Below are 25,326 nucleotides of genomic sequence, written 5' to 3'. Positions count from 1 at the left end.
AAACAGCAAAATGGTGTACCACAAAGCAATAGGTTTTCATTCACCAATGACAATGGGTGCCCGGGTGCCGATGAGCAATCCATCAGATTAAGAGGAGAACGACTCAGTTAAATCTACAACTGGAGTGAGTACTAAGGAAAAACCTCAGAGTTTTTTTTTCCTTATTCATGATGCATCTTTTGACCGGTACAACTTCAGAGCAACATATAGCCAGAAAAATATGTTTATCTCAACATTTAATTTAAAAAGGGCTAAATTACGGTTCAAAACAAATTCATGGATACTTTAATGAACATACAGTGTGTATAAAAGAGAATCAAGATGATATTCTCACTTACCTTTTCCCAGGTGTGTGTTGATGCTCATGTAACGTGCTGTTCCAGTCAGACTCTTGTGTTCCCGGTATGGGATGTGTTTTTTGGTCTCAGGGTCTATGTACTCTTTGGCAAGACCAAAATCGATTATGTGAATGGTGTGCTGTCTTTTGCTTCCTGGTCGCCCAACTAAGAAGTTTTCCGGCTTCACATCTCTGTATATCAGACTCTTTGTGTGGACATACTCCATCCGCGTAATCTAGACGAGATGACAATATGGGAGTCACGGTTTTAGAAATGTCTAAATCACTGAATTTCCCTGTTATTTTACAGTGCTGATGCTTGTCTAGGGACTAATTTCACAATACCTTTTTCAAGTTCCCAGATATCACTTGATATTTGACATTGGTCATCCTTCATATGAATTATTTAAAGGTGTCATCTCATCAATAAAGCATTTTTATGGTATTATGACAAAATTGTTGGTAACCCTCTCTTAAAAAAAAAAAAACAAACAAATGCGTAGAAAATTAGTCAGGGTGGTATGGTGGGCAACTGGTTAGCACGTCCACCTCACAGTGCAGAGGTGCATGGTTCGATTCCAGGAACCACACAGGAACCTTCCTGTGTGGAGTTTGCATGTTCTCCCCGTGCTTGTGTGGGTTTTCTCCAGGTATTCCGGTTTCCTCCCACATTCCAAGAACATGCACTGTTAACTTAATTGAATACTTTAAATTGTCCCCAGATGTGATTAATTGAGCACTATAAATTGTCCCCAGATGTGATTGTGAAATGGTTATTTGTCTATGTGTGCCCTGTAATTGACTGGCAACCAGGTCAGGGTGTACCCCACCACTTGCCTGAAGACAGCTGAGTTAGGCACCAGCACGCTTGTGACCCTCGTGAGGATAAGCGGATTAGAAAATGGATGGATGAAAATTAACCAATGAAAATCATACAGGCTTTGATCAGGCCTTTAAATTGTGGTTCAAAAAGCAGCCTGGACAAAAATGATGGTACCCTTGACTTAATATTTTGTTGCACGACCTTTTGAACAAATTAATTAGCCTGAGTTCGTTTTGTAAAAGTAAAATGTCGTTTCAGTTGCTTTTTAATTTTATAGCAATTTTGATTTACTTAGCTAATAAAATGGGGTTTGAGTTATTTTGTCAGTTTTTGTTCAATAAAATATCCTTGGTGTAGTTTAGCCTCTATAGTAAAAAAATTGCTTCATGATGGTAACATGCATACTCTTCTAGTCTCCTATAAAACACAATTTATATTCTAAATGAACACAATTCACAAATGCACACTCAAATCTGTTGATGTTAACTTTCAGCCTTACCAGTTGTATGGCTATCATCAGGACGGTCTTGAGGGAGAAGGTGCGGTCACAAAGATCAAACAGGTCCTCTAGGCTGGGCCCAAGCAGCTCCAACACCATAGCGTTGTATTTCCCGCAAGGACCAAAGTAGTACACCTGTGGAATTCCCTCTGTGGGAGAATGCACAAATAATGCATTTCATTTTAAATTAGCCTTCCTAAACCAGTATAGAAATGACAATTGATTGATTAATTTTTTTTTAATGGACATCATTCAAATTCACAATCAATCTGGTGTCATTTAGCTAAAAAACAACAACGACAACAACAACAAAAAAGCCACAAACATCCCACTTTATGCCATCAACTTCAACTTGATAAAAGATGACAAGAAAATTTTTGTCCGGTCGTCCTGTGTGGATGGATTGACCAATTTGCACCACGGCATATTTCCTGACAAGAAAAAGTACGACTTCGTCAATAAGAAAACGTTTGTTTGCTTCCTTCAACAGGTCTATCAGGAAAAGGAGTGGCTGACTTCTCTGAAGTGGTAATAAAGACAAAGCGTAAAGGTCAAGAGCGTAACACTATCTGAACCTCTGATATATTTACAGTACTGCATGACACCACCACAACCCATTTTGTTGTGAGGTGTAAGATACTAACATCACCACAATCCACTCAAATCTACAATAGATTGCTTTTAAAAATTTGTCAAAACATCAGTGAAAACCCTCAGCAGAGTCAAGGTCTACAGGAGTGTGGGTGACTTGAGCATCTATATAACACCCATCAAGCTAAATCCACAAACCATGAGATTTTGCAGAAATGATTAGCCAACACATGTGATGTATGAGTTACAGCATGACTGCCAATCTGCGTTTCCAACAAATGCTGCAGTTCAGTTAAATAGTTTTGCAGAATACACAATTTTTGAGTGTAAATACAGTATTGTGAGAAAATGTAAGTGGTACAAATCACCGATCTGCACCTTTTTTGTTGGTGCTGCCGCAAGGGTACCAATTGCAGTGGTACAGTACAAAGATACACTGTTTGCTGTTGATTGGTCGCTAGAGAATGTCAGATTTTGTGGAACAACTTGAGGGGAACTTGTTAGTAGTTTTTGTTGAAACCTTCCTCTCCCCCCCCCTTTTTTTTTTTAAATGTATAACCGGGTTACGCTGTGCTGGTATAATGCCATTGTATTTACGTTTTTGAAGCAGTTGTTGACATGCAGGTAGATACCCCACGTCAGACAAGACAGATTGGGTTTTTCCATGACAAGATGAACTGGACTGAGACATTTTGTGGAAATCAATCTCAACGCAACGTGAGAAGGATATACTGGAAGACAAATATAAAAATAGTAGGTGTTGGATAAAGCCACCATCATCACCATCACAGATGATAAGAATGTCATCTCCACATCGCTGATTTTCAGCAGAGAAAAAAAAGCGAAAAGGATTTATATTGCTTTAATAAAAGAATGAAGCCCGAGCATTGCGGTAAACATACACTGCGATGAAGAAGTAACAATAAACTCGATCTCTTAAGCGGCAGTTGAGCATTCACACAGAAATAGTGTTGTTCCCCACATCTTGCCACAACTTTTGCTTGAAAAAATTTAAATACAATTTAAACACAAAAACAAATCCCAATTACTCCTGAACTTAAGTCTATAAGATTTTCCAAGTAACAAAGCCCATGACACAAGAGGTTAATGGAAAGCATGGCCATCACAAAAGGAAAATGAGTGAATGAACACTAAGCTGGTGAATGTGAGCAGCTAAATGGTTGTGTGCCGCAATCACTTTTTAAAATGCATCGCGTCATAAAAGTAATAGGGAAAAGGTTTCTCTGCCTTATCAAGATTTCATGAAGAGTAAAATAAACAGTAGTGCAATTCTCCCATGTGCTACACTTCAACAGTACACACTTTTATCTCTTTTGAGTTGTGAAGAACAGGCTGGGTTTCGAGCCAAACCAATCGTCAGTGGTGCTCTGCCCCCGTTACCATAATTGGACACAATTCCACCTATTGTATCTACTGAAGGCCTTATCAAGCTGCATCACGGTAGTTGAACACAATGTTGCTGCACAGTGAAATGTCAGAGTTGAGGGTCAGAGATGAGAGCGATTGGGAATAGAGGAGATGGCCAGGGAGAAGAGCTGAAGGGAGTGAATGCATATTAAACATTTAGACTATGAAGAGAGGAAGAGGACCAAGATAAGTGACTTCCATTAGCCCAAATGCTCAGGAGATGTCCTCCCGAGATTGAAAGAAGATCAATGGCATGTCTTGTTCGGGCTGAGGCAAGACTATCCCACAAGATGCAAACCATTTATCAGCAAAAAGAATCGAAAGGACAGACTGTATTTTGCAAAGAAATATAGGAGTGAGCCACTAGGGGAAGTGATGAGGCTGATGAGAACAAGACGAACCTCTACCAAAGTGATGAACGAGCCAAAGTATGGAGAAAGAAAAGATCTGCTCATGATCCAAAACACACAAGCTCATCTGTAAAGCACGGTGGAGGTCATGTTATGATTTGGGCTTGCATGGCTTCTTCTGGAACGGGTTCACTCGTCTTTTATTATGGTAGCAGCATTTTGTCTGGCAATTTATCAAAAAATGCAACCAAATTCATATTGAGAAGCTTCATCAAGGCAATGATCCAACGCACACAATAAAGGACTTGATCCGGGGGGGAAGGTAAGTGGAAGGCATTAGACTGGCCAAGTGAATCATTGGACCATAACCCAATAGAGCATGCATTTCACCTCCTAAACAGGGCACTGAAGAGGGAAACCCAGAGAAACAAACAAGAATTTAAAGAGTCTGCAGTAGAGGCCTGTATAGTCATACCACTCCGCTGAGCTGGAAATAGCATCAATCATTTAAAATAAAAAAAAAAATAAGACTAGAATGAGACTTACTGTTGAGAACTACAACACGGGCCAGAATCCGAGTGTCCAGTCCAAACCCAGACAGCGACAGACCCCCCCCCCACCCCCCCCCCCACCCCCAATAAAATCAAACAGTGTGTGCGTGACTTCCGGTTGTATGTAAAATAGTGACATCCAGGTCAATTACTATAAAGCATTCAAATAAATCTAAATATACATATGGCATACAAATGGCATCTGATCATAAAACAGCCAAATGCACAAGTACCGATACCTTGAAACAAGGTCGGGTACCGGCCCGACACCTGGTATTGGTACTCATCCATACCTAGTAAATACAATGAAATAAAAGCCGGACTTTTGACCATTTGTTTCATATACATCTTTTGATGTAAAAACTAAATGTCTACAGTACACAACAAAAACAATGGAATTGACCGTGCCATTCCCCACATTTTGGAAGGGACCGTATGTAATCAGAAACACTTCTGCAGCATCAAAGCTAAAGTTCTTGAGGCCTCCTATGGCATATCCAGTCATCTGTTTCTTTCATAAAAGACCACAACTAACAACCACTAAACAACAGAGGAAAAAGCCATCACTCTATGAGTGGGTATTAATCATGTTGTATCTTAATATAATCCATGACGATACGAGTCAAAGAGCAGACCCAAGGAAAAGTGGGACATGCATTATAATAAGCATTGCATAATTGTGTTTTCTCCTGTAATCTATGCTTGCAGCTCAATCTGGAAAACAGAGGATACCGACTAAGGAAGTCATCGGTGTAAACACACCATAATGACCTACATAGTAGACAGCCATCTATAAATAGTGAAGGACTGCCCTTGTGCCCCACCCCCTTTCTGAACTTTTGCTCCGACACAAGGACCAAGGAAACTAGCACGTCAATAAATATGACCCCCAAAAAACGTGTCACGGTCACTGAGGGGTTGGCTAATAAAGTAAAAGCTAATACAGTGTTCCAGAGCAACATATGGCATATACAGTATTTTTTTTTTCTTACCTGAATTTCCCAACTGTTTGTAAAATCTATACTCCAAATGGAGCTGCGGTGCCCTGGATTTAATAGGCTCCTGCAAGGGAAAAAAAAAAATTGTGAGTGAAACATGGCATAGCATAACAACGAACAAAAAAGATCACTTTGAATTAAAATGATTAAGAAGTAAATATTTGCAACAAGATATGTGGCTGACAAGCATAACTTAAGGCCCAAGTGTCAAAGTCAAGGCCCGGGGGCCATATCTGGCCCGCCATATCATTTTATGTGGCCCGCGAAAGCAATTCAAGCACGTCAACTTCCAAGATGCTCGCTGAAGTCTGAATCAAAATTTCAAATTGTCATATATAATTTAATAATCAAAATGTTTGAACAATCAATTATTCTTAACTTCTGATGTCAAAAGTTGTTATCCATCTATTTTTTGTTCGCTGTGTATGTAATATGTGGAGGTGGTCATAACGGCCCTCCAAGGGAAACCGTAACTACAATGTGAGTTTGACACCTATGACATAAAGAAAAGCGTTTTTTGTTCTAATCGTTAAAAATTGCCTTTTGAGTTTGAATTTGTCATCGTGAGAGGATAAAGAGCAGCTCAGGCTGGCGAGCAGCGGGTTTTTGTGACGGCTTGGCTTACAAACAAAATAGCAGCACATATTGTCTTTCGTTAGTAACGTTAGTAACGGAAGACAATATGTGCTGGTATTTTCGTTACTAACGAAAGACAATATGTGCAATAAAGCTTTACATCTTCCATCCATCCATTGTCCGAACCGCTTAGGTTGCCAGCCAATCCCAGGGCACACAGAAACAAACAACCATCCACGCTCTCATTCACACCGAGGGACAATTTTAGAGAGTTCAATCAGCTTGCCACGCATGTTTTTGGAATGTGGGAGGAAAGCGGAGTACCCGGAGAAAACCCACGCAGGCCCGGGGAGAACATGCAAACTCCACACAGGGAAGCCGGAGGTGGAATTGAACCCGGTACCTCTGCACTGTGAAGTCGACGTGCTAACCACTGGACTACCGGGCTGCCCCGCTTTACAATTTAAAAAGGTAATCTGATTAACCCCATCAAGCAAGATGACAAGGGTATTATAGACAAACACGAGTGACAGAACAAACTTACTCAAATTAACTCATTTTCTATGACTTTATTAGCTGTGCCACAGTTGCGGTACCCAACATACGGTACAGACATTACACGGTATAAAACATTTAAATAACAAATATATGTAATTTTTTTAAGTATTCTTGGACAAGGAAGCATAATTTGTGACTTACGTACTTTTTCTGATTATTATTAATAATGATTACAATGATTATTATTGTACTTACTTATTAAATACTTATAATTACAAAAATTTTGCTATTCTGGAATCGCAGGTGCTCCGTTTTTTTCCCACGTTCCAAAAACATGCATGGCAGGCTGATTGAACACACTAAATTGTCCCTAGGTGTGAGTGTGAGCACGCATGGTTGTTCATCTCTGTGTGCCCTGCGATTGGCTGGCAACCGGTTCAGGGTGTCCCCCGCCTACAGCCCGAAGACGGCTGGGATAGGCTCCAGAACCCCCCGCGAAACTAGTGAGGATTAAGTGGTTCGGAAAATGGATGGATGGCTCAATTTATACCATTACATGAATGTCATGTTTGTATGTTATGAACAAATGTTAACTGTTCTGTAAAGCGCTTTGTTACAGCTGTTGTGAAAGCGTTATGTAAATAAATATGATAATCACAGCGGCTCCTCTCTCTCCCTGCATTTCAGTATCTTTCACTGCATGTTTGCACTGTGGTTGCGAGGAAAGAAATTTAATCTGTGTTGTATGTTGCACATAGAGCATATTTGAAAATAAAGCTGACTTGGCTTGAAAATAAAGCCACATCACCCTGTATTGCCATGACGCATGATTGTAATGGAACAAAAAAACAAAATCGTAAGTCGAATGAAAATCACAATCTTTTCCTGAAATCCTTCAGCACTTCCATACACACATTCTACACTGCAGTAACTGTGTACGTGTTTACGTGGAGTCTTTTCTGTCAATACGATTGAAATCATTCTGACGGAAGAGCTCTGGTGTTTACATATAATGTGATCTATTTTGCTCCACCAATTACAGACGGCATTACATGAATGAAAACAAGCAATGTGACAAGCGCAGATAGATGTCAACATTTTTCAAGATGGAAGTCAGTCGCCTATTTCGCACAGTAGTTACAATTACTTTTAGGATTTTATTTAAACATTTTAAACAAGTTACATGAAGTTCAAAACAATGTCTCTAATCGAAAGTGTGACATCAGTGGTTTAGAAAGATAAGACAAACAGCTCCAAAATTCTCCAAGTGTCTTTGTATCCTGTATGGCTGCTGTTCGGTACCAGCTTCATTATGCTAATGCACCAACAAATCTTTACACGCAGTAGACAGCATGAAGACTTTAGGGATGACTGCAGGTTGTTTATACACGCTTGTTTCTTCTCTTTTGACAAACAAGGCCTCTTGTTCTGCAGACAAATGATTAAGAAATGTCTTCCTAAAAGAATAAAGTATTACTTTGCTTGTGTGAAGCACATTGAGTTGTCTCGTGTATGAAATGTGCTGTATGAATAAAACTGCTTTGCCTTGCCATGTATTTCTGATTTCATGGAAATTGAAGGAAAACTGGAGGCTATTAAGCTCTGACTGATTTCGTTATGCCCTCATCAAATCAGGAACATTTTCTCTTATTTTGCTTAGCCAACATCAGCATACCAAGCAAGTAAGCCTTGCTCAAAGCAGTTAAGAATGACTGTTTGCTCCTGCCTGTTCAAACCGTTTCCCCAATTTGTATTTTAGGTGTACGTCAAATAAATATTTCAATCTAATACCTGAAACATAAAAAAACACAAACAAACAAACTTCTGGGGAAAACCGAAATCGACAAAATTAGTGGTTGGTCTGATAGACATCAGACTGGCTCCCACATAGGCTTTTTGTCCATGCATAAGAGTCCCAAAAGGGACAACAGAAACTGTGACCAGAGCAGGCAGAATGAGTAATGCAGAAAAGTGCAAGGTTATGGGCTGAAAACGTGACGAGCCTGAGAGGCAAACCTAGCAACTGCTCTGCGAGTGTGAACAACCCCTCCCCACCACCACCCATGAACATTGACAACAAATATATAAATGATGGGTCAAACCAGATGGCACTTCACTGCAGAACCATTTAAAACAGCTTACAATAGGAAACAGAGGCTTATGGCAGCTTTATGTAGCCTACTTAAGAGTCATCTCTATTTCCAGCAGATGGACTAAGCTATGACTGAGTAAATGACCAGAGCCAAGCTCTGACGGTCTGATGTAACAACTTTGCATTTGACAAGGATTTTTCTCAGCACTTGTAAATATCACATTTGTGATCTGATCACAGAATGAAAGGAAATGAAATGAGGGCCTTGCTCTCACATAGCAGAGATACACAAGTGATTTGAAGACAAATGGAACTGGTTTGTCATTTAATTTTGATCCCTCTTTAAAAAAATAAATAAATAACGCTGAGTAGCATTGGTGCTAGTATATGCTCATTAGTACACAAGTGACCCATCCAGGAACTTGTGTCACCAGCTCAACCACTTCTCGATGTATGACATTCACACTACTAAAGTCAATGTAAAATCTCATTGACATGCTCACAGAAAAGTAGCATTGACGTTGGGAGCGACTTAAAATCACCAATATTCATACACAGATGTTGTAAACTCACATACCGACAGGCGATTACAATACTCAAAGCAACATTTTCTTCCTTGACTTTTCACCGATTCAAGGAATTTTACTTGCCTCAAAATTCAACTATCCAAGGGAGAACTGATATGGGACCAGAGGAGCCAGGTTAGCCCAAATAAATGACAAGACTTGTGAAAATAAAGAAGAGAATAAAATAAACACAATGAAGACATAAAGGAGATTATTATTCAGGGTTTGATTGGGTGCACAAGATGCAATGCAGCATAGGTGCGGCTGCAGGAAAATGAAAATGCAACAGTTGATTTTCACATGATATTTACAAAGTCATTTTGTACTTGACAAAAAGAATGGCCGTGTTCAAGAAATCATGTTCAACGTACAGGGATGAATGGACATGAGGTTGTGTCTGTATGAGTTTTGGTACAGTTAATCCCGCATTGTCATGTCCTCCCCCCTCCCTGCCAATATTTTTAATATTTTTGTGTTTTTTTTCCAGGATTTTTGTACCTCCTGGCTTCTCCTTGTTTTTTGTGGAAAATCTATACCGAATGTTAAAAATAACTTTTTTTAAAAAGAATATTGTGGGTTTGTTAAAAAAAAATCCCAATGCAAAAACAGTAACAATAACAAATACAGTCAAACCTCGTTTTTTTAACATCTCTGTTGTCGACCAAATCGGATTTAGAGCAGAAAATTCAAGATTTTTACGCCTCGGATAACAATCAAATGCCGGTTTTCGACCACACTGAGTAAACCCGAATACGCCACTTGAGTCCTCTCGGCTTCCTTACACGAGGAAGTGACGCTTCCTCGTGTAGCGTTCATTGTGAGCAGACATGTGTGTTGTGATTTACGCAAACCTGGCTGTTTTTATGTTATTTCTGCTTAGTGTATTAGCCCCTAATCATGGGCTAATAAAATAGCTTCGGATTTCGAACATACCACTTTTTGAACAGCCTTCTGGAACGGATTATTGTCAAAAACCGAGGTTCGACTTTAATTACCTTTTGAAATCTGTGAATAATTGTTTCTATTAATCATAATTTCAATATCAATCAAAATACATTTTTTTTCTTCCGTAATCACATTATCACCCAACACCACATCGTAGCATTTCTTGGCAAATAAATATGCCCCCTGGGATTTGTGACCAGAATATGGTGAAATCAATGACTGGATGCTTAGACATTTTCTGGCAATGCCACATCACCATTCCCACAAAAATATGTTTTGTTCACTAGAGATCAGTAAGTTATGACTTACTTCAGTGCAAACGCTAAAATTATGTGGTAATGATGTCAGAAGCAAAGCATCCAAATTGCTCTGATGTCATCCCAATCTTTTACAAAGCCCAATTGGGCTTTATTTTGGTGCCATGCCAAGAGACTGCTATGATATACATCAATTTATTAATCAACTAGAAATTTTAGCTGATTCCTAAATGAATTGTATTCTGCATTTACTGACGCAATTTGGTGGAATCTCCCTTAAACAAACCCTATACACTGTGCTTTGGTTACCCTATGGTGTGGTAATTAAGAGAGCAGTCGTTCACCATGAATGTTGGCCTGCGTCCACGGCAGCTGACCAAAAGGCCAGAAGGGCCCTTCCCTGTCTGACCTGCTGCTGCACTAACCTCTCCACCTCAGCTGTTCCACACCACAGGATCTTCATTCAAACTACATGTGTGTGTTTTTGGCGTGACAACTTCCACTGAAACACCAGCATGTTTTGGCTCTATGATACGCCCGAGGAGTCGTGGGACACAGGCAGATTCCAGTTGGATGGATGGATGGATGACAAGCAACTTTAAAAAGTGCAGTCCACCACACTTCTGCCGCTACTGCCTTTGATTAGGAGCCAAGTCAAACCAAAAAGTGAAGCAACATGCCCATACAGAAAACAAGAAACAGCTGACTAACATCGGTTCCTTATTCATAGTTAAAAGGCTTCCTGATTCATTGGTAACATACATGGCAACGAATATTGCTCTAGAAGGATCATCACTTGTACAACAGCTCTGGTATGATGTGTTCAACAACACATTGAACACCATTTCAAGGATCCCGCTTAGAATAAACATGATTATGTCATCAGAGATTATGGAGCACTTCCAGAATTTTAACCGTGGCAGTCTCGCATACACTTTTCTGGATAGAAAACCAACAATCACCTTCCGAGGATTAAACAACTCTTCATATGATGTCATCCAGGCTATAGTTGATATTTGCTCAATCACTGCAGCAAAAGCCGAGAACTGATCGCTGTAACTAGGCGTACAATTCAACCACATATCAGCTTACTGGCTCATAAGGCCCCCCGCCCCCCCAACGCCCTCCTCAAATCTCCTTTATTGGTGCATAGCAAAAACTGTTAAACAACATGCTTGCGAATGACTGAACACTATAGGGAAGAAGCTCCTTTTATACCCAATCATGGCACCCACCTTTTCCCAGTGACCCCGTTCACCAGTGGGATGTTTCAAACAGATGTTTGATGAGCATTCCTCAACTTTTCTTTTTTGCCACCTGTCCCAAATTCCTGGGAATGTTGCAGCCATAAAATTGATTTGTTAAAAACAATAAAGTGTATCAGTTTGAACATTAAACACTTGGTCCTTATAGCGTAATCAATTAAATATAGGTTGAACATGATTTGTAAATCATTGTTTTCGGTTTTTATTTATGTTGAACACAATATCCCAACTTCTTTGAAATCGGGCTTGTATAAACAGAAAATGAACATGTTATTTAAATACAGTGAAACTCCTCTATAACGAAACCTACATCGGCGAAAATACCCCCGGTGTGAAAAAAATGTTCATGCATGAAAGCCATTCCCACTTTTCTGCTCCCCCTACAACAAAAAATCCCCCTGTTCCGTTATACAAAATCGTTTTCTCTGCTCTTGCCTCGCGAGGAGATTTACTACAACGAAAACAAGGCTTCCGCAAAAGTCAAATCCAACCTCAGCCAACAGCGACCACGGCTGCTTCGCAACGAAACTGGAACAGCAAACAAGACACTGGTTTACACATGCGCAGTAGTCCAGGAAGTTTCGTTGCATTGCTAAAATGGCTACAAAACGGACCTTTGGATGCCAAGCAGCTAAGACGAGAACAGCACTGACGCTGGAAGAGAGGGTAAAAGTGATCAAAATGAAAGAGGGAGGAAGCAAAATAAAAGACATTATCCAAGAAATTGATGTAAGTGAAAGCGAAAGCTAATCGTAAATTTCGCAATTTCTTTCCCTTTTTTTCCTCTTTGTGCACAAATGTACATTAGCTATACAGTACAGTATTGTACAGTATGAAGTGTCTTTGGGATTAGGATTGATTTCAAAAATCTTTGATTTAAATTCCAATTTAAATCAGATAAAAATTAACAAATCAATACTTAATTTTCTATCAATTATTTTTTCACAAATGGATAGAAAATTTGAATGTTGCTTTACAACATAACCAAAAAATGTGTGTGTATGTGCGTGTGTGTGTGTTCTGATTTGCTATAGTAAAAAAATCCCTGTTGTGAAAAATTTCTTGCTGTACACATGTCGTTGTAGAGGAGTTTCACTGTAGACATATTGCTCCATCTTGTGATGAATTTATTTAAACTCACTGATCGGCCCCAAAAATTCAGATTATGTAAAATCTACTACCTTTACATAAATTGTTAAATAACTATTCCTGGTGTTTCTTCTACTACTAAAATGTACCATGTTAAATTTAAATAAAAGTTAATATTCTTCCGCTTAATTCTTAACAAGCCACTGTGTCCCATCATGGGTGAACTATTTTTAGAACAGACCCGTGCGTAACTCATGTTGTCCTGGGGACACACTGGCACCTCCACATGAACATTTTTTTTAAAGAACAACGCAAAGGCACCAGGTTTTCTTTCGTCGAACCTCCCTCCACTACCCCCTCTACTCCTCCATGCATAGCTATTCATGAGGAGAAAAAAAGACTGAATTGGAGACTCTGCAAGCAGCCCGTCATAAGTCAAGTCAAGTCGAGTCAAGCTTTATTGTCAAATATGCTCTATGTGTAACATACAGCACGGATGAAATTACTGTCCTCTCTCAACCACAGTGCAAACATGCAGTGCGTTGAAACACACACAACTAAAATATAAGGGCAGCAATTCGCACGGCTTAGACGTCTCCCTCAAAAAAAGCAAAGAACTCCTTAACAGAGAGTATTCGCGATGATTGAAACCTTGACTTTTCAAACCGGTTATCGGCCCATACCTATTTGCAAATACGTGCTCGTCATCTGAATCAAACGAGTGAATTGGCTGGAATTGGCCATCAAGTGCAATTTGCCCAACAAGTACACAAGTTTCCAAGTCAAAATGCACACGAAGACAACAAAAACAGCACAGCGTGCTGTGACGAGAAGACCATTACACCTGCTGTTGTGTCATTGGGGATCGATACTGTTTTGAGCTGTCAATACCCCTGACACAACTAAGATAGATTCTCAAACTTAAAAATATAGACACTTTGATTACTTCAGTCATACTTTTGCACTTCCTTTGCCATGTTGTCGATTGAGATTGGCTGTGTTTAGAGTAGACAAATGGTGGCCAGACAAGTTTTTGAGGTCCACTGTAATAGAGGAAATATGTTCCCTCACACCCAAAAAAGTATTTTGGGCTGTAAATTAACCACGGGTCCACTTACATTGTGGTCGCAGGCCACGTGGCTGCCATCCTATTCCATGCCCATCCCTGGCCTAGTTAATGCTCCAGCATTATGTCTTAGGCATTTATCAACAGAAAAGCCAGTGTGACTTGTGAACATATGCCAACGTGTGACGCGACTATGTATTAGCGCCAGAAAAGACTGACCTTTGCAAGACTTCCAATAAACCATTTCACAATATGCATCTTGATCTGTGACTCAACTGTGTAGAATTACACAGATCTGAAAAAAGTGAATCTTCAATCAGAAGCCTTAACACACTTAGGACAAATGATCGGATGACGGGACAGGTCAAACAGATGAAGAGGCCCGAGTAATGCATGAATGCGCTTTGTTCCAGTGGGGCAGGTTTTCCTGACAAGAGGAGTGTCTTCTACAGTTGGGAGAGGGTGTTCTGGCGAGAGTGGTGTCATAGAACAACAGCTGAACTGTGTATAGTGTGTCTCTTGTTTCATTTCAGATTTAACACACACAGTCAAGAACTACCTCTACAGATTCGGGCCACAGCCGAGCTAAACTAGAATTGTTTTTGTTGTAGATGTTCGTGTGGCTCCGTTTATCAAATATATAAACCTTTATTTATGTAGCCCTTTAACAACAGAAACAGCTGTAACATAGGCCAATTAAAACTTACTTAAGCTAACCCAGAATTAAAATTGACCACTGTCCCATTGTCAGGCAGTGAAAACCCAAAGTTTAAGTCTGCTACATTGAAACGGCATTAGAGAAATATCAGTGATAGGAAAATTGGCTTTGAAGAAGATACATTGATTATTTACACTAAGTAGAGTTATTAATGAAAAAAATATGTAAAATTTTATTTCATTAAATCATAAGAGCTTCAGATTGCAAATAGTTACGATCTGCATATAATTGATGCCCAGTGAAATGCATTGGAATTCTGCAATTGTGCAAAAAACGTGAATAAAGCTTGAATGTGCTTTTTCGGTGCCCCAAAATGTAAAAAAAAAACAAGGGGAGATCAGCAAACAGGTGTATCTGCGGGTGCCGAACTGCGAGCATGCAGGGTTCCACTTTATACTGTATTTGCTCAAAATACAGACAAAAATAAAAATAAAAAAATCGCATCAGGAAGAATATAGTGGAGTAGCTGTAAATAAGATTCATTTTGCAGTTCACAGAATTACACAATTGTTCTCACACAGGCATTAATGTATTAACTGTTGAGTCAATTCAAAATTTGATGATAACCATAAATTAGAGTTATTGTATGTTAGAGTATAATGTTATGTGGAGATGGCTGAATTGAAATGATTATTCGTGCTCCTAAAACTGTCACGTGTCTGCACTCCATACATACAGTACAGATTATCTAAGTGTAAAAAATTTAAACCAATGGTGCATTTGGCTTAGTGACCTTTTTGTACACTCATGATGCGGGGTCTTGGTCATAAATATTGCCATGAAAACACAACATTGAGCTTTAAATAATATTTCCACCATTTGTTGATATTTTTCAACAATCATTCTTCTATTTTGAAAACACTAACACTTATCTCTGTGGCTCACAAGTCCCGAAGATTTCTCTCCAGATTTATTGCCTTCAACTAAATCACTGTCAAAGCAATATGTCAATGTAAGCACAGTATGATGCTGCTAGCTACTGATTCATTGGCGGATTAGCTAGTTGACTAAAAGTAGGCTTTTACATGACAGCATTTATTCATTCAATCTTGCTAGTGTGCTCTCAAGAGAGCTTACGCAAAATAAAAAAAAAGACCTTCAATTGTCAAAATGTCACTTTAAATTGTCGCAAACATGCTGATAGAGCTTTTATGCCTTTACAATTCTGCGACAAGTGCCTCATGGCAGGCTGATGTAAGTTGCTGAGCTGGACTGAAACAGGAGCTGTTTATAATGCTTCTGTGGGAGCCATACGGAAGAATTGGATAAAATGCCTCAATCCATCTCAGAACCATGACCCAGGAAACAATTAGCAAAAGTTAGGCAAGATATTTTTGGATAGGCCTTCGTATTGAATCAATGAATTAAACGTGGTCGCAAACCACAGGTCCGCTGCCAGGTACTGGTCCACGCAGCGCTTGGTACCAGGTCACATAAATATTTCACTTTGTGTGTGGTGCACTAATATAGCATACACAATTGACTTATTGAAATAGATATGGGCTCCCATCTCTGTATACTCACACATAACCGAATAAAATTTGTAGCTATATATCTAACTTGGGCGGCACAGTGGGTTCAAGTTCAAGTTCAAGTCATCTTTATTGACAAATATGCTCGATGTGCAACATACAGCACAGATGAAATTTCTTTCCTCTCAACCACAGGAGAGAGAGGAGCTGCTGCGGGTGTCCTCACCACCATCAACAGAACAGTTAACATAAAATGACTTGACTCGAGCGTGGAGTTTGCATGCTCTCCCCATAGTCGTGTGGGTGTTCTCCGGGTATTTCAGTTGCCTCCCATATTCCAAAATCATGTACGGTGGTTAAGTAAAGACGCTCTGTGTGATTGTGAGCGTGAATGGTTTTTTGTGTATTTGTGCCCTGCGACTGCCTAGCAACCAGTTCAGGATATACCCCACCTACTGCCCAAAGGCAGCTGGGATCGGCTCCAGCACGCGCACAACCCTGTGAGGATAAGCGGTTCGGAAAATAGAGGTACATACATCAAATCTGTAACACTTAAATAAAACGGCACATAGATGGTTATTTTCTCTGTTCTTGTTTTTCACCAATATCCAACCACATTTAAATATATATCATTGTGCAGTGGCTTCTACATGACAGCAGACGTTACATGTTGGTGTTTTCTTTAAGAGACCAGGATCTCCCTGTGAGTAAAGTCAGTACATAAATGGCTATACAGTCCTGTCACCGTCTCACAGGCTTTCAGTCAGTGTAAGAAGCCATCCAGCTAAACTACAAACTTACCCACTGTGTGTCAACCAGGCCTGCTAACAAAGACAACCTTTCAGAGCACAGCAGTTTCCACTTGTCGCTTGCTTTTCATTTCAACATTAACACAGGCTCAGAAAGGCTTCCTCTATTTCTCAGTTATTCTATAATGTGGTAAATGAGGTCATTCAGTCATGCTTGGGTTGTCTTAGGTACATACAGGCAGCTCACGTGATCTGCCAGGAATAGCTGATTTCATGAATCATTACAGTTTAGTCCACTTTTTTTAATTGTTGTTCTCAATGTCACATATAACTGACACCCACCATTATCAGTTTTCAGCACCTTTCTAATGAGGCATTTATTGTAATGGCACAACAGTAGGGAAGCCATATATGGGTCCTCGCTCTTGATTGGTTGACCAACAATAGTCACTTCCATCCAATGGGAATGGAATGGGGGGTGGGGGGTACTAAAATGCATAATTTCCGTAAGTATTTAGGATCACAAGAGATGAAGAAATAAAATAACTTCTCTGTCAGAAAATCACTTTTCAGTACTGCATTGTGTATGTAAGCAAGCTTTCTTAAATTTGACAGGTGACACTATGTAGTGTTGATATGATATGGTTGATATGTCATGTCATATACAGCGACACAGCTATCACCTTCCTGCCTGCACAGCTGGTGTCAGAAAAGGAGGCCGGATGAAAGCTTACAGTGGCAACTCAACTGTAGCCCTCCGTTTTATAATGTAACTCAGTCTTCAACACTAGGCCCTTTTACAGTGTCTGGTAAATCCATGCTTGTTCCTTTTTTTCTGTTTGCTGCTCAAGATGGAGGGACAAAGTATCTGATTGGGGGATGACCTGTCACTATGCAATAGCATCCACATTTGTGCCAATATCATTCATTCGTTGGTTATGTGTAAGAGGCAAAGAAAGTTGCTGGATATTAAGGCTCTGATGCAGGATACTGAACAAAGTTATACTTCAAAGCCTGGTATCTAACATTCGATAGACTACGACAAATGATATTAATTAAAAGCACTCAGCTTAAAGAACTGACCTAGTGACTATCTGATACCAAGGCCTCTCGGTCAAAAGTAATAGCTGATTTATTTCCTTCAGAATACGTTTTCCAGCTCTTTTTTAATTGAGATTTTACAACACTGCCATGTAACCAGTCAACACTTTTGGATCATCCAATTTACCCCTGCTACTATATATGTCTCAATTTGTGATTTTTGATGGATTTCTAAAATGAAGATCTGGCAAATTGTTGGCAGAATGAACCTAATCAGTTTTTTTCTGCCTTTTTGCACAAACGTCAATAGAGTACTACACACTACTGAAGGCTGAAACAAGTCCTGCGCCTGATTGTTGAAGTGGCCAACCGGATTTGTGGTCGGTGCTCATCGTGGCGGCAATTACTGTAATTTTGTAAAATTCTTAACACATTTTCTCCACCTCAAGGAATTGTTTATTTAATTGTAAATCTCTATGGACACACAGAATATTTAAACTTATTCACTGCTATTGGCAGGGAGCTACTGCATATACAAACCAATACTTTCAAACTGGGAGGACTGACAGTGAATGAATTGACATAGTGTGCCTCAATTATCTACACGATGGAAGAACAGCGGAAATATCTTTATCAAGGGAATAGCAAGATGGAGTAAGTGAGGAGTAACAAAAAAAAAGGGACAAATTAATTTCAGGACATTTCAGATTTAAAAGCAAGGTGAATACTGTGACATGTTATTATTGTAAAGTAGCCCTTGCACAATACAATACAATACATGCTGATTTATATAGCGCTTTCACAACAGCGGCAGCTGTAACAAAGCGCTTTACAAAACAGTTAACATAAAGTAAAATAATAAACACAACACATAATAACACATCTTCAATGTAGCTGAAGACACCCAGAGGAAGAGCCGACAAGGTACAATTAATGCAACACAAATCAGTGAGAGTACGTTAAGGTATCTGAATAACATAACATTATCTCTGTGGACCTCTAGGTGTGTAAATTATGACCACTATCAAATTTGTTGCTAGTTTATGACAAATGTGAGAAGTATGCCCATGAACAAAACCTGATAGGGTTTATTTCATCAGTTACAGGACAGCGCTATACAGGGAAGATGATATATTTTTTTAAAAAGATAAAAACATGATAAAGTTAACTGAGCAGTCAGTAGGTGGTTACCTCTAGAATGTGTGAGTCACTTATGCTTGACAAAGAAAATATCAAGGAGCACTACTGCCTAATATCCTCTACAAGTGCACTGCTGCCTAAAACAAGTGCTTTCATTTTAGTTTGAACGCTCTCTGAGGTTAGTAGGGGTGGGCAAAAAGATCATGACAATTATTTTGAAATTTTGAAGTCAACAATTATTCATTGAAAACAATTTATTCAACTACATGCATGCACTTTACATTAGACACAAGTTGAAAAAGAAAGTTGCGATTGAGATTTATTATTATAACATTTTTATTTCAGAAATTAGCAACAATCTATGCCTCTGCCTTTCTGTATGTGTTCCAGCAGCATTTGAGTGAATAGTGGTTAATTTAAGAAATATCACTACCGGAAGTCGATGCTAATATCAATTAGCATGTCAATTGTATTTTACATAGACTTGAGCACTACCGATCTTTCTAAAACTAATCATGTCTTGTATTTTTTTTTTGTTATTGTGTGTTTAGTTCTACAATAAGCTCCAACTGGGGTGTCATTAAAAAGCTGAAAGCACGCTCGTGGAGCAAAGAATCCCATATATCACAAGCTTGCTATGCAAGCAACACAAAGCATTCAGGGTGCTTTAACCACATCAGGAAATTGCAAATACGCCACACCGTTCAGCACATCAGTTGTTTGTCTTCAATTATAATGTTTTTATGAAACATTATTGAACATGAAAAGGCAAAAACAAAATCACAATTAAATGCCCAGCCCTCGCGGTTAGGCAATATTTACAGCATAAGTGGATGGCAAAGAAGTCACCACTACTGGAGTTGTCAGTTTTTCATGTTTACAAGGAAGCGCTCGCCAAGACAGGTACTGATCTGACAGGGAGTAGCACTGAGATCTCTGCGCCCAACTGAGTGCTACTTTAAATTTAAATATACAATAAAATAAGCTTTTGCTGTGTTCTTGTGCTGGTCTACCAGCAACGCTGGGACCAAAATACAGTAAAACCAGCATATTTTGTGTGGACCTATGCTAATATGTTAAAGGAGCTGGGGGGCGGGAGGGGTCAGCATGGAGATCAGGGATGGACATAAGCATGGTGACAGACAACCGTTCAAGAGTGGGGGGCCCTTTTAGGTTACAGCCGGCAGTAACTTGGGTTAACTTTGCCAACTAGTTGTTTTTCTACTCCAGTGAATGCTAAAAATGTATGCATTTACCGGCTGACCTCCCGTTACTATGATACGTATATGAACACTAGTTACAGTGGGCAAAAGTATCATGGAGTGATAGTATTGCCTTAATGCCATACCCAGATATAGCTGAATACCATTGAGATAAAAATACCCGGACAGATGGGAGGGTTCAGAGGCAAGGGTAGAGGCAGTGAGGACAACGCAAGATTTCAGAGGAGAGAACTGCAATTACAGACTTTTTCTAACCTCTGCCTTCTATGTGGTTCACAAAGCCTTCAGTGGATGCCCGTTCAGAGATAATGACCTCCCTGGGATATACAGATGTAAGAATAATCATACACAGAACGGTGGAGCTGTGGTGGAAATGACGACAAAATTACGACAAGTCTCCAACATGTCCTGTAATGACTGCTTAACTTGGGTTAGACTTAGGCCTCGCCTTCATTAATGTATAATCAGCATTCAGAATATCAGCGTACCAATGTCAGTCAATTATCAATATAATAGACCAGGGTCACCAATGCAACAGATTGCTCCCAGGAACTGTGGCAGGAGCCCGCTGGCCTGTCCCTAAAAATATATCGAACAGGGCTGGGACATTGTGATTTTCTAGGAATGGTGTAAAAAGCGATCATTTGCAAATATGAACATTGACTGAAATTTATTTTAAAAAACACAAAAGTCTTGCAATACCGACATCTGATCTGATTGACACTTACGTCTTCACATAAATGAAGCCCATTAATTATTAATAACACACAATAATCACATTGTTAAAAGTAGCTCGAGCATTTGTTTCAGAAATGCAAAAATAATATCTGATTCAAATGCGAATCAAACAAATGTGTGAGGATCTTTTTCTGCGTTGGATACCCGTTTATTTGGTGTGCATGGTCAGGAAGATCGGTACGCTACCCATAGCACTGCTAGGCATGATGGTAACACGCCACCAATATGATAAGGATAACTTCAAAATAAAATCTTCCCAAATACTGTAACATACAGACATGGGTCTCTCAGTGTGCTTTTATTTTGAAACTTTGCATAGCGTGGTGGCTTACTTGACTCCTCTTTCTGACGGGTACGTGAATAGTTGGAGCCCAGTTTAAGTTTCCATCATAAACTGGTGCCAACAACATCAACACAACAAATCATGTTCAAATTGCAAATTAAGGATGCTTGTAATAAAACTAATTACACCGACATTGTACGATGCGGTGCCTGCTCCCAGTCTTGGCGGCTAGCTGCAAAACAAGTGCCCCAGATTACTAGTCGAAAATGACTGCACACTTTGATAGTTACAGCCTAACACAGTTGCAGTTCATATAGATCAATATTTAACAAACCAGGTTTACTCAAATGTGCCGTTTTAGCCGGCAAAATCACGACTTGGTTCTGACATCATTTTTAATCATTATTAAACAAGCAAAAAAATGTTTACTTTTTTTAATTGTATCCAAATACTCGATTATTCAATAGAATTTTCAGCAGGATATCCAAATACTAAAATATTTAATAGTTGCAGCCCTACACTGTAAATATAGTATATATGTAAATATACAGGTGACAACGTAAGACTTTCTGTAACCCTGGTGGATTACTGAAAACACATTGCGTCCTTTTCTTTCAGGATGAACATGGGAATCATGAGCTACATATAGTCGTGGTTCTATGAGAATAGTTTCACTCCATTCCCCGATACAGCAGTGGCTTCTCCGCACTGCAACGACTAGTGGTTGTAATGGAAAAAAAGGGGTAGAGCAACACAATGCACTGCTTTGTTCATGCTCCAAATTATCCCTTTGAGCAGTTATCCAATTGAGCTTTAACTATTTGATCATCACAAAACGAGCATTGTTGATTAGGTTTCCCAAACACGGACAAATGTGGATCTACCACATCAGTGCTGTGTTACGTGGGTGTGCGTGCTTACCAATTTGATCGCCACGTATTCGTTGGTATAGAGATTTTTTCCCAGGCGAAGCTCTCCAAAGTTCCCGCAACCAATCTTTTTACCAACACGGAAGTTTGGGCCAACCATAAGAACTCCAGAATTGGTCCCAGAACTCCGACCCCCATGTCCAGTCCTGCTTCCTGCCGTCTTAGACATTTTTTTCCCTTCCTCTGTCTCTCCCTTGCCCCCTCTCTTATCAAAATCCATAAGCTTGTGATACCCTGGCCTCTCCACGGTTATTCTCCAGCCATGCAAACCATAGGAGATCCAGTAACAATGGCCGAGGAAGCTTTAGGAAGGGGGGAGGGAGACAAATCTCACAGGACAGAGGAAAGGTGTTGCTTTTAAAACTGTGGTGGCGAATGAAGGAATCTAAATCTAATGCTGCGTCCTCCTGTTTTGTCTCCTTAGATTCTTCCTCACTCCAGCTCCAGTCAAAAAGAAATACGGTCCGGACAGGAGACTAGGCAGGCGGTGCTAGAATGTGCCCACAGACAGACACATACCAGTACAAATCATAAAAAAGCACCCCAAAAGCCAGCTAGTGCATCCACGAGCCCACTTGGGAACATCCTTTGGGGTTCCTCATTCCTTTTGGTCAGCCCTCAGTGACACAGTGGATGCTATCCATGTTGGAGGGTCACAGCATAGAGCGACCCTGACAGCAAACAGCAATGAGATGAATAGGTAACTGATTGCTTGGATGTCCCTTTGGTACCTGCAAAACAATCAAAAGAAAAGAATGAGTTCATAACTTGTGATGTCAGAGCTCCCAATTTGTCCCATAACTGCACTTCCTCAAATTTAGGGTCAAACCCAAAATGGCTCCCAATCAGATTTGACAGGGTTACTGATTGTACATAAAATTTTGGGGGCAATTTAGTTAATCCACTGTGCAGGCACAGTTTCTTAATGGGCTCGATTCATTTTGTGTTACAAAATTATTTCTTCTTTAACACTTTCTTTAACATATTATTTAAGGCACTTGCATCAATGCTATGGTTTTATATCACAAACATTTGTCTAAACTAAAGACTGACTCATCTTTGGTATTACTTAACCAATGTAGGACAGATTCAAGTTTTAAAACCCAAAGGTCAGTTTAGCGATGTTAGATAACTGAAGTAGAGATTAGCACTGCAATTCTACAATGACAATGATATACAGTACTGTAACACCAAGAGCCAACAATACAAGCCACTGATTTATTCTTCAAATATGTCAAATACATTTGGAAATTGGAATATGACTGCCCCTTACTACTGCTCATTTAAAAGGACCTTGCTCTAGATGATGCAAGGTAAACACACTCCCTAAATTAATTAATATGAGCACATATTGATAACAGTGACTGATGATAAATAGCCTTGAGAATGGTCAAAATTAACAATTTTTATATCGCGAAGCAACATGCTTGTGGTGTAAAAATCAATCAGATTCAGACACAGCTGTCAATACCCGGAATAATTTCAATTTTAATTGCCAGTGTAACTTAAACCCCGCATCCAAATCAGCTCTACTGAACACTATGTACGCACAAGCTAAGAGGTTGGTTCAGAAAACGAAAGCAGGTAATGGTCAACTATTACCAACGGAAAGGCACTTTAATGGATCAATATAAAGTATATATTGGATACAGTGTCTAGTACAAAACGGCCATGAACACTCTGAAAACATATGCTGATCATGCAGAACTGAATAGTAATTGACATTTTAACATTGACTACACAAAATTAATTCGGCTCTCCCTGTCATGTTCAGCTCTCAGGAACAACAGCAATGTTCCTGGAACAAATTAACTCAGGAACTGAAAAAGTTGAACATTTAAATTCACAGGTGTTTAAAATCCTCCATTACATAAAGTCAAGAAAAAGGAGCTAAATACTAAAAACATATGATCCATTCTGCGGCCCACACGACCCTTCTCACAAGTGCGCAGTTTGAAACGTCTTGGTCATTTTGACATGATGACTTTATGAGAAGCCTTTGGAATTTTGGCTTGTACCAGTTTATTGGTGGATATTTTTAACTGAAATTTGTCAGCCACTCTGAGAAGGGGTGCCCTGGGTAGCAAACAAATGAAAGGCTCAAGGCGATATGTTGCGATATAAACAAATTGTACTTTTATTAGGTCAAATTTAAAGGTATTGACCAGATTTTCTCATGGTGATATATGAAAAAACAAAAACATTCTCCCAAACAGATGCTTTTTTCTCGATAGATAGATAGATAGATAGATAGATAGATAGATAGATAGATAGATAGATAGATAGATAGATAGATAGATAGATAGATAGATAGATAGATAGATAGATAGATAGATAGATAGATAGATAGATAGATAGATAGATAGATAGATAGATAGATAGATAGATAGATAGATAGATAGATAGATAGATTCAAAATTATTGCTTCATTGTCGTATGGTTGAATTGGCCATTTCAACCAGGCTTGCATTTTCTTGCATTTTGGGGCACCTTGTTACATAGTTGAGACAATATTTTAAAACTGCTTTGATGAAACAAATACTTTTTTTCTTACTTTAAAATAAACCGGTTAAGTTTTCCTCATAACATTACAAAGGTACTAATAATAAAGCAGTTTACGATAACAGGTAAGACTTCAGAATATTGACAAAAATAGTTTTAAAAGCTAAAGGCACACAACAAACTCGTCGAGCAGTTAATACTCAAAAAAAGGTATTCCATTTATGTTATAGTTCCAACTATGGCCTATGAGATCACCAATAATGTCTGCAGTGTTTGGTGTTACATTCTGTAGGAAATGAAAAGAGGGTAGCCACATGGTCATGAGAGCACAACTACAACAAAGTGCCAAAAAGCCATTTGAGCTCCCATGCTAGATAATCACAATTGCTAAATGTTGGTAGTTGCATACTGGATATGTGAACTGCTTGAAAGGGTAAGTTTAAATTTTAGATGCTATTGGGGTAAAACAGACTGAAGTCCACACCTACATTTTTGCATAATCTTCTTCCTCTAATCGCTGATTCTATTTCATAATATGTGGATTGTTTTTGAATGGACTTTTGGCTATCGCTACCTATTAGTTTATCATCTTAGCAATCC

The 25,326-nt window shown here is 39.2% G+C and overlaps 1 protein-coding gene and 1 long non-coding RNA gene across 5 annotated transcripts in view; both read right to left on the bottom strand.

The window, feature by feature from the left end:
- csnk1g2b (casein kinase 1, gamma 2b) overlaps nucleotides 1–25,326 on the bottom strand; it is a 35,585-nt gene that overhangs the window by 8,901 nt on the left and 1,358 nt on the right. For all 4 annotated transcript variants that reach the window (XM_052073927.1, XM_052073929.1, XM_052073928.1 and 1 more), the window contains exons 2-5: nucleotides 22,217–22,955; nucleotides 5,572–5,641; nucleotides 1,660–1,808; nucleotides 339–573 (exon numbers count right to left, since the gene is read on the bottom strand). In XM_052073927.1, coding sequence (XP_051929887.1) covers nucleotides 339–573; nucleotides 1,660–1,808; nucleotides 5,572–5,641; nucleotides 22,217–22,444 — 682 coding nt within the window. In that variant the 5' untranslated portion in view covers nucleotides 22,445–22,955. The remainder of the gene's footprint in view (nucleotides 1–338; nucleotides 574–1,659; nucleotides 1,809–5,571; nucleotides 5,642–22,216; nucleotides 22,956–25,326) is intronic.
- On the bottom strand, nucleotides 14,970–22,208 carry LOC127606001 (uncharacterized). Its single transcript, XR_007963706.1, has 2 exons — nucleotides 18,776–22,208; nucleotides 14,970–18,667 (listed from the first exon to the last, which is right to left on the bottom strand). It is a non-coding gene; the product is annotated as an uncharacterized LOC127606001 (long non-coding RNA).

Source organism: Hippocampus zosterae, chromosome 8 (genome assembly GCF_025434085.1).
Source record: "Hippocampus zosterae strain Florida chromosome 8, ASM2543408v3, whole genome shotgun sequence".
NCBI classification, from domain to species: domain Eukaryota; kingdom Metazoa; phylum Chordata; class Actinopteri; order Syngnathiformes; family Syngnathidae; genus Hippocampus; species Hippocampus zosterae.
Note: the sequence above shows the minus strand (reverse complement) of the source record. Positions and strands in the feature narration are given on the sequence as shown.